At 43.9% G+C, this 16,642-nt stretch overlaps 1 protein-coding gene across 1 annotated transcript in view; it reads left to right on the plus strand.

The window, feature by feature from the left end:
* The first annotated feature begins 1,898 nt into the window (after nt 1–1,898).
* Nucleotides 1,899–16,642, plus strand: part of LOC141145988 (uncharacterized) — a 17,593-nt gene continuing 2,849 nt past the window's right edge. Inside the window, exons 1-2 of the mRNA XM_073632773.1 lie at nt 1,899–2,061; nt 15,719–15,786. Coding sequence (XP_073488874.1) covers nt 1,899–2,061; nt 15,719–15,786 — 231 coding nt within the window. The remainder of the gene's footprint in view (nt 2,062–15,718; nt 15,787–16,642) is intronic.

Here is a 16,642-nt window from a genome sequence, read left to right on the forward strand (position 1 = left end):
ACCAACAAAGAGTGAGATGGCAGAAATGTTCGCAAGGCTGGAAACTTCGATCAAAGGAGAAATTGAAACAGTACGTGAAGATATGAGCTACATCTTAAAAAGAGTAGAAGAGGTTGAAACAATGATAGATAGGCAAGGAATAGAGATAAAAAATCTCAAATTTCAGATGGAAGAGATCCAGCGAGAACAGAGAAACCTACGGTACAGATTGGAAAACCAGGAGAACCACAATAGGAGGAAAAATCTACGGATTAGAGGCCTCCCAGAGACACAGGGTGAAAAGGAGAACCTACAAGAAAAAATTGACCAAATTTTTGGAGGCTTGTTAGATCCACTTGATAACAGCTCTAAAATTAAACTGGACAGAGCTCATAGGATAAGAAAACCTTCTGAGATTAGTGAGGATGCTCCACGGGATGTAATCGTAAGATTCTATAACTATCAGGATAAGGAGAAGATTAAGTCCAGTTTGAAAAAGAATCTACCAGTGAAGTTTGGAGAGACAAACCTGCAGATCTTTCCAGACTTAGCAGCAGAGACGCTATCCAGGAGAAGAGTCCTTAAACCACTACTGGCTCAGCTTAAAACCTATGATGGATGTTCAATATTCTTGGGGTTTCCTAGCCTGCCTAATTGGGCGTAAAGGAGGTCGCTCAGCAACATTGAGATTTCCTGAAGAGACTCAGAAATTCTGCCATCGCCTAGATGTGCCACTACTGGAAATTCCAGGATGGTGGGAAAGAATAGTAAATCAAGACACTGCAGAGGAACCACATGCCTGGAAACCAGACTTTAAAATGAGAGGCTCATAAACAAAGGAAAACTAGTCAAAATGTGACTTATATTAAATATAGATGCTGGGCTATGTAATGTAAAGAGCATAGGGGTAGGGGGGGGGATACGGGTGCTGGGCGGGGGGGGGGGCGGGCATGGCTAAATTCCAATCCCAGGGGAAGTGATAGGATCCAAGGATTGCTCCACTGAGCTCAACCTCCTAGGGGGCCAACCGAAGGGCCGGGTGGTGTTAGTGGGGCCACGGTTAACTGGGCCATGGGGTGGCCTGTTACCCCCAAGTGGGTGGGAGGGGGGTGGGGAGTATGGGGAAGGGGGAGGGTAAGGGGGAGGGAGAGATGTAGGTGGGAGGGGGGGTAAGGGGAAGGCGAGACCTGTATATATCACAATGTTTCCTACTACTCAGTTCCGTAAGGTTAAGCCCCACCCATGGTACAAATAACAAGATGTCCGGGATAAACTTAATCACATATAATGTAAGGGGCCTCAACTTCCCCATAAAATGTGCGAACATAATGGGTGAATTGAAATTCCTTAAAGCAGAGGTGGTCTTCTTACAGGAGACGCACCTTTATCTTGGTAGGAGCCAGAGAATAATTTCTAGAGACTACACAATGTGGGTTTATGGAGACTCCCCGACTAGGGGAGCAAAAGGAGTTGCGATCGGTTTCACAAAGGATGTTAGGTTTACGATGGAAGAGAGAATGACGGACCCAGAGGGTCGTTTTTTGTTGCTAAAAGGTAAACTTAATGGGGTCGAATGCTCATTAGCTAACGTTTATGGCCCAAACATCAACCCAGGAAGGTACTTACTGGAAATCCTCTCAAAGTTCGAGGGCTTTAAGAAAGGGAGGTCCATTATAGCAGGAGATTTTAATATATGCCTTGAGCCAGGTAAAGACAACATGTCGCATGCCCGGGGGACTGGAGGGATATGGATGAACAAACTTAAAAAATGCCAACTGGTGGATGCATGGAGGATGCAACATCTTAGTGTAAGAGACTATTCCTTCTACTCCCCCGTACACGTGACATTTTCTAGACTGGATTTCTTTCTTGTAGAGCATTGGTACATTGAGGAGGTGGAGAGTACAAATATAGGATAAATGACGTTCTCCGACCACGCACTCGTGAGCCTACAAATGAAACTAGGTAAACGCAAACTGTTTCGTAACAACTGGAGATTAAATGAGGATCTTCTCCATGATAGAGAAATCGATAAGCGCATCAAAGAAGAATTAGAATTTTACTTCAAAACTAACACCTCGGGTGAGACATCAGAAGCGGTAGTCTGGGAGGCACACAAAGAGTATATTAGAGGAATTATAATAAGGCAGGATCGGAGAAAAAAAGAAGGCAGGTCAGGGATAAGCGTGCTCTACAGGAGGAAATCATTGACCTAGAACAACAGCATAAGCTAACAGGGGATGGAGAGATACTGGCGGGCCTATATAGGAGTAGAGAGGCTATGCGGCAGCTACAGTAATTGAAAAAGAAAACCAAAAGGTATACAACCTCGTAAAAAAAGAAAGATACATAGGCAATAACAGACCCGGTAGACGCCTGGCAAAAGTTCTAAGCAAAAAGAAAAATAACAAATATATTGATAAAATAAAGACCAAAACAGGTGAGATCAGCTATAAAGATATAGATATCGCGAAAACTTTCCAAGAATTTTACGGGGAGTTATATGCTATAAATAAAAATGATACCACTAACGAGAGGGAACAAAAATGAGTGAAAATTAAAAACTATTTAAAAGATATTGGAATGGCCAAAATAACCGGAAGGGAACGAACCTCCTTGGAGGCCCCCATCACGGAAGTTAAAGTGAGAAAGGCGCTTAAGGAGACACAAGTGGGTAAGAGCCCAGGCCCTGATGGGCTGACGGTGCTGTACTATAAAAAATATCAGGACTACCTAATACCAAAACTGTGCTCCTACATGAATGATATAGGGGATAAAGGGGAAATGAGAAGAGAAGCACTGGCAGCCAATATAGCTATCATTCTTAAAGAAGACAAAGATGGTACATCATGCTCTAACTACAGGCCTATCTCCCTCTTAAATGTGGATACGAAATTATTCGCAAAAGTGATCGCGGAAAGAATGAAACAGATAATAAACAGGATCATTCACCCGGACCAGGTCGGGTTTGTATCGGGTAGACAGGGACGTGATAACAGTATCAAAACCCTCCTAGTAGTACAGGAAATCAAAAAGAGTGGAGTCCCATGCCTACTTCTATCAATAGACGCCGAAAAAGCGTTTGATAGAGTAGACTGGGATTTCATGATGGGTACACTGGAGGAGATTGGCTTTGGGGAGAGGATTCGCAAATGGATAGGGGCACTATACTCTAGGCCCTCAGCGAGAGTGAGGATAAATGGGGTCCTGTCTGAGCCTTTCGACATGTATAATGGCACGAGACAGGGGTGTCCAATTTCCCCTATGCTTTTCGTATTATCCTTTGAACCCCTTCTTTCTAAGATTAGGCAGAATCCGGATATCAGCAGGGTAATGATAGATAAAGTTGAATACAAACCAGCTGCTTTTGCAGACAACATTTTGCTTTATATAACACACCCAAGGATTTCCCTTCTGAATATTATGGCCACCCTATCAGAATATGGGAAGCTATCCAACTTTAAAGTCAGCCCAACTAAATCAGAAACATTACATATCAACTTTAGTAAAGCGAGGGAATACTCATACCAAAAACACTTCCCCTTTGTGTGGGGGAAAAAAGAATTGAATTACCTAGGAGTTAAAATCACCACATCAACAGATACGCTTTATCAAGCGAATTATATACCGCTCCTGAATGAGGTAAAGCTAGAACTAAATAGAATCTCTCATGGACAGTTATCCTGGGCGGGGAGAATAAATATTTATAAAATGGTTTTATTGCCAAAAATTACATATAAAATGCAAATGCTTCCAATAACGCTGCCGCAAACATTCTTTAGAAGGAATGTTTTTAAGATTTATTTGGAGAGGGAAAACACCTCGATTAAAATTTACTCAACTGACAAAAGCAAAAAGTAAAGGGGAATAGGGAGCACCAGATGTCCGTAAATATTATGAAGCCATTGCCCTTGCTAGGGTTATAGATTGGGTTAAAAAAAAAGAAAAACACTGGTTAGAAATGGAAAATCAAATTAGTGACATTAAATTGAATAAAATAATATGGATCTCACCTCAGATAATAAAATGTAGCACTAAAACAGACGATATCACCAGACATGCACTTAAGATATGGGATGCTTTTCACAAAAGGGAGCACTGGGAGTTTAACTCACCTTTAATGCCACTTAAAGACTCAGATTATTTTGCACCAGGGAAAGAGGAGTGGTTTGGCAAGTGGTTACTGGAAGAAAATATACAACTAAAAGATGTAATGTGCCAGGATAGAATATGTTCATTCCAAGAGCTCAAAGATAAAAAAAATATGTTAGTCATCAATATTTGGTGGTACCACCAACTAAGGCATTTTATAGATTCCTTACCGCGACCAATTAGATCATCGGATAATCTACTCCCATTAGAGAAAATATGCACTGACAAAGATGGGAGGGGGGGTTTCTCTCGGATTTACGAAGTTTTAATAGAGCTGGGAAGTACAGATACCCCGGCCTTTATTGGGAAATGGGAAAAGGAACTAGAAAGAACGCTTACAGTCCCCGAAATCTCACTGATACTGAGGAGAGCCTTGGCCACCTCGGTTAACTGTAAAATGGTAGAGCTAAACTTTAAGTGTCTGGCTAGAATGTATCTGACCCCGGATCGGGTACATAAATTTCAAAATGAAACCTCACAATATTGTTGGAGGGATTGTAAAGAACTAGGGTCAATGGCCCATATTTGGTGGTTCTGCCCGGAAATAAAAATATTTTGGAAAGAAGTAAGAGAATATATCAAAGATATCACAAGTTTTGACATACCCCTGGGTCTGCCTATTTCATATGAGTGAAATGCCCACTAAAACTTACTTTAGAACGCTTTTGCCACACCTTATCCATGCGGCTAAAAGCCTAATACCTAAGTACTGGCAAAAGAAAGAAAGACCCACGATGAGGGACTGGATTAATAACATTAACGAGATATATAGTTTAGAATATTTAAGGTTTAGTGAAGGGATGAAAATGGGGGCCTTTGAAACAAAGTAGAGAGTATGGGTAGAATTCAAGGAATCCCCAAAAGCCGTCGATATATGGACTACTTAGATTAGGGGTCTGGGCGTCGCACCATAGAAAGGTACATAGGGAAGCCGAATTGGGGGCAGATAAGAGGAGTCTGGAGGAGGAGAGGGGGGGAAATAAGTGGGGTACGGTCTCAGGGGGGATGGGTGAGGGGGGGTTTGGGAGGGATGTAATTCTAACTTGTTTAATAAATACTGTGTGTACTGTTCCGGTTTTGCCATTCAAACAGATTTATATTTCCACTATGATGTGATGACAAGTTGGGAAGGTTTTGAATTTTAAATAATTGAAAAATTTATTCCCGGGGAAAATTTTCTCGCTGATGTGGCAAAAAAAAAAAAAAAAAAAAAAAGATAAAGAAGACTGACGTTTGCCAAGTGAGCTTATGTGGGATAACCACTGCAACCACACTAATGATTACGCTGCAAATGTAGAGGGAGCGATAGATTTCTTAAAGCGGAGGTCCACCCTAAAAATAAATTTCACATTAGTAGGTTCCTTTTAATGTAAAATAAATCATTTTGTTAAAAAAAATTTTACTTGCCTGAAAGTGCCTGTTACTAGGCAGACTAGTAACAGGCACTACTTCCTATTCCTCGGTGGACCTGCGTTTCTTCCTGACTCGCCAGGCCTCCTGGGAAATGAGTGTCATCATTTCCCAGGAGTCTGTGGGCATTACTGTGTATCGGTGCTACGAGCGCCGTTTAACAGCACATGTGCGAGATCGAGAGGCGCATGCTGGTTACCCAGCATGCACCTCTCTCAGGAAAACAAGGAAGAGAAATCAACTGGGCTTCACATGCCCATAACTAAAATGGAAACGGCCACAAGATCGGTAACAACATATACTGTAAGTTTTTTAATTGATAGCTGAAGAGATCAGGAACGATTGATATCTGTTACTTCTTATATGTTCTAATAATGTTGAGATTATAAAAAAAAAATATGGCCGGAACACCGCTTTAATGCTTGCGCAAACCCACTCTAAATCAGGTCCCATAGGTGCGGAGGACATTGAATTCCTTTCCTGTCCGCAGCTGGAAAAAGAAACTTGAATCTGTGCATCTGCAAACGGGAAAGAGAATCTGAAATGTAATTTTCTTACCTGGTAAATAACATGCCTCGACCCAAACATTAAGACTTAAGCATTTAAAGGCAAGGTATCTGATTAAAGTAATGACAGGAGGTGATTTAGATGACAAACAATTTATAGCAAAAAGAATCCCTTTATTGTTGTTACTAAAAAGGATCCTTTTACAAAAAAACTCTCTCCAGATTCCCAATGCTACCAAAATAGAAAATAATTCTAAAAGTACTATTTTTTTAAAAATAGCCTTTATTATGCCAAGAAGGATGCCACAATGAAGCGTACCAATGGGTTCTCCATAAAGCTGAAAAAATCCACAGAGCATGCTGCGTCTGTGAATAAACAGAAATCTTTGTCGGTTACAAATTCAGCTTGAAACATGGTTCTCCCGTTAAACTCTTCTCTGAAGTGATTCTAATATGGGAAGTTGGGGATTTAAAACCAGCCAAATAGAATTGACTGGAGAATATCTGACCAACAGGTAAAACTCTAGAGGCAAAGGCCAAAAGACCAAGTAATTTTTGGATATCTTTCAAAATGGCTTTTTTTTTTTTTTTTTTTTTACGTCTGATTACAATATTGATGACAGATTTTACATTTTTAATCTTATCCGCGGGTAATTTGAAATCCATAGCAATTTTGTCAATGGTAATGCCCCAGAAAACTAGCTGCATGGTTGGCAATATAGTCCTGTGATGAGCTAACGGTATATAAATCCAACACAATTTTTTTTTTTGTAAAAAAGAATTTAAATATTTGCACAGTTATGCCACGTACACAAGAGTGGACTTTCCGGCGGACTAGGTCCGACGGTCTTTCCGACTAGGTCCGACGGACTTTCCGAACCAACGGACTTGGCCACACACGATAGGGCTAAGTCCGTTCATAAGTCCGTTCGGTTTGAACCTGATGTTGTAAACGGGACTAAAAAAGGAAGTTCAAAAGCCAGTAGCCAATAGCTTTACTTGCGTCGTATTTGGTCCGTCGGACCAGCACACAGATGAACAGTTTTCCCAATTTTAGTCCATCGGACTTTGAGTCCGTCAGACAGATTTGAAACATGTTCTATTTCTAGGTCCGTCAGATTTTTATCCCGAAAAGCTATCGAACTAGCCCACACACTATCAGATTGTCCGCTGGATTATTCCCGTCGGACCTAGTCTGCCAGAAAGTCTGCGGCCTGAGAAACAGAAATCCCCAGAAAAAGAAATCATCCAGATAATGTAATATAAAGCAAGAACCCGAATGAACCCTGACTACCCATTCAATGAACGTCGCAAATGCTTTAAATATGTACAGGATGGTGAACATTCCATCAGGAGGCAACACTCAAAAAAGAAAGTAATTGAAAGAAAAAGCTAGAAAATTGAATGATAATGGGTTAATGGGTAACAAACAAAATGCAGATTGAACATCCTCTTTAGCAAGCAGGGCCCCCACTACCTAAGTTACGGATTTGAACTAATATATAATCAAAGCGGTGAACAGCGCTGATCAGCAAACATACATAGGACCCTCAGAGGCAAAGTAAAAACTTTTTATTATTGTTAAAAAAATAATAAAATGTTCACTGAAGCATACAGCAGTCAATTGATGGTCATGCAGAGACTTGGATCAAAAAACTGACAGTACCTGGAGGCTGGAGCCGTATGGATGACACAGGGGCTTAGGGAAACCCAGCACAAAGCCATTGGACAAAGAGCACAGGAGCACCGCTGGTGGGGGGTCCGTCCAGGACAGTAAGGCCAGGGGTCTGGTGAAGGGGGAACCAAACTGCAGGCACAGGAACTGTTGGGGCCAGTATACAGAGGCCGCTCGCACTGTGTATGAAGCCCGGAAGTGATGTCACAGCCTGGCGGAAGTCAGCCAAGGGAATCTGAAGAGTATGAGCAAACCCTGCTGCTGGGGCCAATTAGGAATTGCCAATGCCAGGGGACTGACTGGAGACACTACATGTTTTGGGGACATGCCCCTTTTTCAGGTTATCTGATTAGTTGGCTAATGTGTGTGAAGATTAAATAGGGAAAATGACCCAGAAGTATAAGTGTGGGAGGAGCTAGCAGCCCCTTTCATCCATACGGCCCCACCCGAGTGGATAGTAACAATACCCAGTGCACAATACTTTACAGTGGGGACAGAAAGTATTCAGACCCCCTTAAATTTTTCACTCTTTGTTATATTGCAGCCATTTGCTAAAATCATTTAAGTTCATTTTTTTCCTCATTAATGTATACACAGCACCACATATTGACAGAAAAACACAGAATTGTTGACATTTTTGCAGATTTATTAAAAAAGAAAATATGAAATATCACATGGTCCTAAGTATTCTGACATTTTGCTGTGACACTCATATATTTAACTCAGGTGCTGTCCATTTCTTCTGATCATCCTTGAGATGGTTCTACACCTTCATTTGAGTCCAGCTGTGTTTGATTATACTGATTGGACTTGATTAGGAAAGCCACACACCTATCTATATAAGACCTTACAGCTCATAGTGCATGCCAGAGCAAATGAGAATCATGAGGTCAAAGGAACTGCCTGAAGAGCTCAGAGACAGAATTGTGGCAAGGCACAGATCTGGCCAAGGTTACAAAAAAATTTCCGCTGCACTTAAGGTTCCTAAGAGCACAGTGGCCTCCATAATCCTTAAATGGAAGACATTTGGGATGACCAGAACTCTTCCTAGAGCTGGCCGTCCGGCCAAACTGAGCTATCAAGGGAGAAGAGCCTTGGTGAGAGTGGTAAAGAAGAACCCAAAGATCACTGTGGCTGAGCTCCAGAGATGCAGTCGGGAGATGGGAGAAAGTTGTAGAAAGTCAACCATCACTGTACCCCTCCACCAGTTGGGGCTTTATGGCAGAGTGGCCCGACAGAAGCCTCTCCTCAGTGCAAGACACATGAAAGCCCATATGGAGTTTGCTAAAAAAAAACACCTGAAGGACTCCAAGATGGTGAGAAACAAGATTCTTTGGTCTGTTGAGACCAAGATAGAACTTTTTGGCCTTAATTCTAAGCAGTATGTGTGGAGAAAACCAGGCACTGCTCATCACCTGTTCAATACAGTCCCAACAGTGAAGCATGGTGGTGGCAGCATCATGATGTGGGGGTTTTTTTCAGCTGCAGGGACAGGATGACTGGTTGCAATCAAAGGAAAGATGAATGGGGCCAAGTACAGGGATATCCTGGACGAAAACCTTCTCCAGAGTGCTCAGGACCTCAGACTGGGCCGAAGGTTTACCTTCCAACAAGACAACGACCCTAAGCACACAGCTAAAATAATGAAGGAGTGGCTTCACAACAACTCTGTGACTGTTCTTGAATGGCCCAGCCAGAGCCCTGACTTAAACCCAATTGAGCATCTCTGGAGAGACCTAAAAATGGCTGTCCACCAACGTTTACCATCCAACCTGACAGAACTGGAGAGGATCTGCAAGGAGGAATGGCAGAGGATCCCCAAATCCAGGTGTGAAAAACTTGTTGCATCTTTCCCAAAAAGACTCATGGCTGTATTAGATCAAAAGGGTGCTTCTACTAAATACTGAGCAAAGGGTCTGAATACTTAGAACCATGTGATATTTCAGTTTTTCGTTTTTAATAAATTTGCAAAAATGTCAACAATTCTGTGTTTTCTGTCAATATGGGGTGCTGTGTGTACATTAATGAGGAAAAAAATGAACTTAAATGATTTTAGCAAATGGCTGCAATATAACAAAGAGTGAAAAATTTAAGGGGGTCTGAATACTTTCTGTCCCCACTCTATCAACAATTGCATATCTTAAAACTGTACTCTTGAAAAGTAATAATATCAATAATAAAAAATTTTTTTGTATAATATACACACAATCCCTGGCAGCACAGTAGTGTTCGAACCCCGACCACGACACCACCTGCCTGGACACTCTCCCTGTACCTGCATGGGTCATTTATTAATAATAAATAATAGAACATTTTAAATACACAGATAATGTCTCAGAAAATGCAAAAAACAGATGAAAACAGCTAAGTTACAGTGGGGCAAAAAATTATTTAGTCAGCCACCAATTGTGCAAGTTCTCCCACTTAAAAAGATGAGAGAGGCCTGTAATTGTCATCATAGGTATACCTCAACTATGAGAGACAAAATGTGGAAACAAATCCAGACAATCACATTGTCTGATTTTTGAAAGAATTTATTTGCAAACTATGGTGGAAAATAAGTATTTGGTCAATATCAAAAGTTCATCTCAATACTTTGTTATATATCCTTTGTTGGCAATGACAGAGGTCAAATGTTTTCTGTAAGTCTTCACAAGGTTGTCACACACTGTTGCTGGTATTTTGGCCCATTCCTCCATGCAGATCTCCTCTAGAACAGTGATGTTTTGGGGCTGTTGCTGGGCAACACAGACTTTCAACTCCCTCCAAAGCTTTTCTATGGGGTTGAGATCTGGAGACTGGCTAGGCCACTCCAGGACTTTGAAATGCTTCTTACGAAGCCACTCCTTCATTGCCCGGGCGGTGTGTTTGGGATCATTGTCATTCTGAAAGACCCAGCCACGTTTCATCTTCAATGCCCTTGCTGATGGGAGGAGGTTTGCACTCAAAACCTCACGATACATGGCCCCATTCATTCTTTCATGTACACGGATCAGTCGTCCTGTTCCCTTTGCAGAGAAACAGCCCCAAAGCATGATGTTGCCACCCCCATGCTTTACAGTAGGTATGGTGTTCTTTGGTTGCAACTCAGCATTCTCTCTCCTTGTCAAACTTCCACGTAACAGACAGGTAAGCCCAATGTAGCAGGGGGAGGCCTCCCTTACGTATCTGGTTCCCCGCCCCTGGTAGTATGGACAGGAGGCACGGGAGCACAGAATGGTATGAGAGTCTGGCGGGTTAGCTGCAGGAGGATCCCGGTAAAGGTGGTTATTGAGATCACCAGTCAACTGAAGCACAGGCAGCAGGTGCAGAGCAGGAGTGGAGCAAGCAGGTCAGGTCACTAGCAGAGGTCGGCAACAGGCGGGCAACGTGGTACAGAGGAGCAGGCAGATTCGTAGTCAGGACAGTCCGGGATCAGTGGCAGGCAGCAAGCAAGGAGAATCAAAGACAGGCCGGTGGTCAGGTTCAAACAGGAAGCAGGAAGCAGGTGCAGGGATACAGGGAGCTGAAGATCGGACAGCACCGAGCCCCCTGTGCAGACAGCCTAAATAGGCGGATTGGCGCCAAACACCGGGCGCACGTGCACACCGACGCGCGCCCTGCACACACGCACGCGCCCGCACGCCGGCACCCGCGGCAGCGCACACGGGAACGCGCGCGCGCCGACGCACCCCAATGCACTGCGATGCAATCCAGCAGCGCGTCTGCCCAGGGGAACTCTCTGACAGTGCCCCCCCCTCAAGGGCAGCCTCCGGATGTCCAACTGAGCCAATCTGGTGGCGTGAGTACTCCTGAACGTCCTCAGGAGCTCTTCGGCATGTAAGTTGCCCTCTGGCTCCCAGGAGTTGTCCTCCGGTCCGTACCCCTCCACTTGATCAGGTATTGCAATTGGTTGTGTCTTTTCCTGCAATCCAAGATAGCCTCCACTTCGAATTCTTCTTCGTTGGCTTCGGTGGGTCAGTACTTCGGCCAGCAAAGGTGTTGGGTATAACAGGTTTCAACAATGATATATGAAAGACCGGGTGAATCTTCAGGGTACTAGGTAAGTTGAGTTCGTAGGCCACGTTGTTAATTCTCTTTTTGACTGAGAACGGACCCATAAATTTGGGGCCCAATTTCCTTGAAGGGCAGGCCATTCTTACATTGGTTGTGGACAACCAAACCTGGTTGCCAGGTTCCAGGATGAGCTCTCCCCGCCTCTTCCTGTCAAACATCTTCTTATTGTACTCTTGGGTCTTAGCCATGGTTTCCTGCAAGAGTTTGTTGTTGGTAAGAAAAAAGTCCATGGTTTCAGAGACCGCAGGGATAGCACATTCGGGTAAAGACCTGGGCAGGAAGGATGGGTGGAAGCCGTAATTGGCAAAGAAGGGCATTTGCTTAATGGACGAATGTAAAGAATTGTTGTACGAGAACTCAGCAATTGGCAGGAGAGAAACCCAGTCGTCCTGTGAGAAAGATGAAAAACAAGGGAGGTACTGCTCCAGGGTTTGATTTGTTCTCTCCGTCTGCCCATTAGTCTGGGGATGGTAAGCAGAGGAGAGTGCCAGCTCAATTTCCAGGGAATCACAGAGAGCCTTCCAGAACCGAGGGGTGAACTGAACATCACGATCAGATATGATATTTGATGGGACTCCGTGCAGCCTAACAATTTCCTTAATGAAGACCCTTGCTGTCTCCATAGCCGAAGGCGTACCCTTCATAGGCAGAAAGTGAGCCATCTTGGTTAACCTGTCTACGACAACGAAAATGGTAGAGAAGACTTCTGCCTGGGGAAGCTCTACGATAAAATCCATTGATATCATCTTCCACGGTCTTTCCGGGACGGGTAATGGTTTTAGCAGACCCCAGGCTCTTGTCCGGCTATTTTTGCTCCGAGCACAGATAGTACAAGATTCTACATAGTTCTTGCAGTCGTTCGCCAACAGAGGCCACCAAAATGTGCGCTGGACTAATTCAGTCGTCTTTAGCACACCGAAGTGTCCAGCCATCTTGTGTTCATGGCAGAGCTCTAGCACTGCTACCCTCAGATCTTCAGGGACCACGATTTTACCCTTGTGCCAAAAGAGGCCATCCTGGGCCCTCACCTCATCTCCGGAAGTCGGGATCCAATTTGAGGAGGCTTGTTTTATGCGGGATAGCAGATCCCCTTGGAGTAAAAGAAAATTTCTGGATGGAAGAATAGTGTCCGGATGCACAGGTTTACCGCAATCAGGGAACATACGGGAGAGAGCGTCCGGCTTGATGTTTTTTGTACCAGGTCTGTATGTTATATGGAACTGAAATCTGGAGAAAAATAGAGCCCACCTTGCTTGCCGTGGTTTCAGTCTCTTGGCTGTTCAGAGGTACTCCAGATTCTTATAATCCGTATAGACCAGGATGGGATGTGCTGCACCCTCCAGTAAATAACGCCACTCCTCCAAAGCGGACTTGATGGCCAGAAGCTCCCAATCACCAACATCGTAATTTCTCTCCGCTGAAGAGAGTTTGCAGGAGAAGAAGGCCACTGGGTAGAGAAGGGCCTTTGGACCTTGCCGTTGGGACAGAACAGCTCCGACTGCAACCTCTGAAGCGTCCACTTCGAGTACGAATGGTAGAGCAGGGTCTGGGTGTTTTAAGATAGAAGCAGAGGTGAACAGCTCCTTGAGTTTTTCGAAGGCGGACTGCACCTTAGAAGACCACTGGAACCGATTCCCTTGTTTGGTTACTTCGTGATGGGGGCAATTATTGCAGAGAAGCCCCTAATGAACTTCCTGTAAAAGTTAGAGAAGCCAATGAACCTTTGAACCCCTTTCTTATCGGAGGGAGCGGGCCATTCCAGAATGGCTGATACCTTTTGAGGGTCCATTTTAATACCTTCAACAGAGATGATTAGGCCTAGAAACTGGATACTTTGAAGTTCAAATTGGCATTTTTCCGGTTTAGCATAAAGTCCATGCTGCCTGAGGCGAGCTAACACATTTCTGACGTGCCTGCGATGATCGGAGACTGAGGAGGAGAAGATCAGAATATCGTCTAGATAAACAATAACATATAGGTCCAGGAAGTCACGGAAAATGTCATTGACAAAATGCTGAAACGTTGTGGGTGCGTTGCACAGGCCGAAGGGCATAACAAGGTATTTGAAATGCCCGAATCTGGTGCGAAAAGCTGTTTTCCACTCATCCCCTTCCCGAATACGAATCAAGTTGTAGGCACCACGGAGATCTAATTTGGTGAAGATTACTGCGGATCCCAATCTCTGGAAGAGTTCAGGCACTAAAGGTAGCGGGTAACGGTTTTTGATTGTTATTTTGTTCAGTTCCCGATAATCGTTACAAGGACGTAAGGAATGGTCCTTTTTCTCCACGAAGAATATACCAGCCCCAGCCGGAGAGGTAGATAGGCGGATAAACCCTTTCTTCAGGTTCTCATCAATGTATATTTTTAGGGTGTCCAACTCCTGCTCTGTTAGAGAGAAAATCCTCCCAAAGGGAACTTCCGCTCCAGGTAATAGCTCGATTGGGCAATCGTAAGGCCTGTGGGGAGGTAGAGTCTCTGCTCTTTTTTTACTAAAAACGTCCAGAAAGTCCCAATTGGGTGCAGGGATCACCTGTTGTAACTCGGATTAGGTATCTAAACAGAGTAGTGGGGTAGACTCAGCAGGATTAGTATGTAGGCAATGTTTCCGGCAATATTCAGAAAGGAACTTGACTTCCCCACTAGACCAGTCAATGCTGGGGTTATGGGCCTGCAACCACGGCATCCCCAGTATGATGGGAAAAAGAGGAGAGGAGATGGCATCCAGGCGCAGGAGTTCTTGATGGTTAGGGCCCATGGTGGCTAACAAAGGGATGGTTTCCTGCGTGACGGGACCGGAATGAAGAGAGGAGCCATCAGCGAGATGTACAGCAAGTCCCCGAACTTTAGACTGGAGAGGGATGTGATGGTTGGCAGCGAAGGTTAGGTCAATAAAACAGCTGCAGGCTCCTGAGTCAATTATGACTGTAGCTGGAATAATCCTTCCTGGAAGCTGTAAGGTGACAGAGAGAGTAAGGTGATTAGCAGGTTGAGAGAGAGCAGATGCACAAATTGAAGAGATTGGCAGAGACTTACGTGTCTTGTTTGGGCAAGACCTCACGTAGTGTCCAGGCTCCCCGCAGTACATGCAGAGGTTGTTATCTCTTCGGCGCTGGCGCTCTTCTGGATTGAGAGAGGGACAGAGCAGCCCGAGTTGCATTGGTTCGGAGGTATCAGGGACCGGTGTGGCCGGTGCCGGAAAGAACTGGCTGGGAGAGCTCGGAACCATGGGAAGCATCCAGGTAGGGCGAAATTGGCTGGTAGATCTCTCGGAGCGACGCTCTCTGAGGCATCGGTCGATCTGGATAGCCAGATTGATGAGCTCATCCAGGGTTTGGGGTATTCCGACCCGTGCTAACTCATCCTTCAAAGGATCAGACAATCCCATGTGAAATTGATAACGCAAAACCGCATCATTCCAACCAGTGTCGGAGCTCCACCTCCTAAATTCCACCACATAGTCCTCTGCGGCTCTACGCCCCTGTTGAAGGGCGTGCAAGGCGGCTTCGGCAGTCGCTGTCACTTGGGGATCCTCATACAACTGAGACATGATGGTAAAGAAAGCATCAAGGTTATCCAGTGCTCCAGATTTGCTGCAGGATGATCCCGGTAAAGGTGGTTATTGAGATCACCAGTCAACTGAATCACAGGCAGCAGGTGCAGAGCAGGAGTGGAGCAAGCAGGTCGGGTCACTAGCAGAGGTCGGCAACAGGCGGGCAACGTGGTACAGAGGAGCAGGCAGATTCGTAGTCAGAACAGTCCGGGATCAGTGGCAGGCAGCAAGCAATGAGAATCAAAGACAGGCCGGTGGTCAGGAGGTCTTTTCTTATTGTTATTGTCTGTATTGCAAAAATGTTAGGCATATTGTCAATAATAAACTAAAAATTTTAAAAACCATTTTTCATTTTAAATTAAATTTTAATTGTTTTTAACTTAACAGATACAGAAGAACTTGTATCATATTTCTTGGTCTGCTTCTCTTTTTGGTCTACATTTTTTTCCATTCAGGTAATGTATAAAAATTTTTTTGTAGAGATTTATTGAGATATATATATATATATATATATATATATATATATATATATATATATATATTAAAATTTTATCAAAATGTATATGTGAAATGTATTTGTTTTTATATTTTTACTAATTATTTATTTTTTATCCCGTAGATTGAAAAGACAAGTGGAATTGATTATTCAAAACCATGCCAAAAATCTGATCGTATTACCATCTATCAATTGATATTTTTACTGTTTTTCAAATCTATGCACTTCACTTTTCTTCCCTCCTTGTAACTTCACATCACCTCCGCCCTCCCTTTGTCATTCCCACCCCCCTTCCCTTCTGCACCACCCCATCCCTCCATCATTCCAAACCCCCCCTCCTTTTAACATATAACACTTACAACACAACCCCTCCCCCACCCAAAACTCATCATTACTTACACCCCCCTCAACCGTACTTGTGCATCTGCTTTACCACTCCCCCTGCCTCATGCTTACTAATACACCCACTCTATCATTCATACTTCACACCCCCCCCCACTTCATCCTTACTCACGCATCTCTTATCCTTACTACTGCCTCATCTTTACTACCCCAACCTCCCTCATAGTTACTCTACACCCCCCTCATCCTTACTCCCCCATCCTTACTATCCTCTACCCTTACCTCATCTTTACTAATCGCCACCACTCCTCCATCATCCTTACTACCCCCCTCCCTACTCTATTCTCTAAAAAATCTCTCTCTCATTCTTTTCTATAAGACAATTGGATTTGAGGATTTCAAAACCATATTATATATATATTTTTTTGTGTGTGTCAGTTATTTTACATGTAATTTGGTGTTTATTGTCTGTA

This window comes from Aquarana catesbeiana, linkage group LG05 (assembly GCF_042186555.1).
Source record: "Aquarana catesbeiana isolate 2022-GZ linkage group LG05, ASM4218655v1, whole genome shotgun sequence".
Classification (NCBI taxonomy): domain Eukaryota; kingdom Metazoa; phylum Chordata; class Amphibia; order Anura; family Ranidae; genus Aquarana; species Aquarana catesbeiana.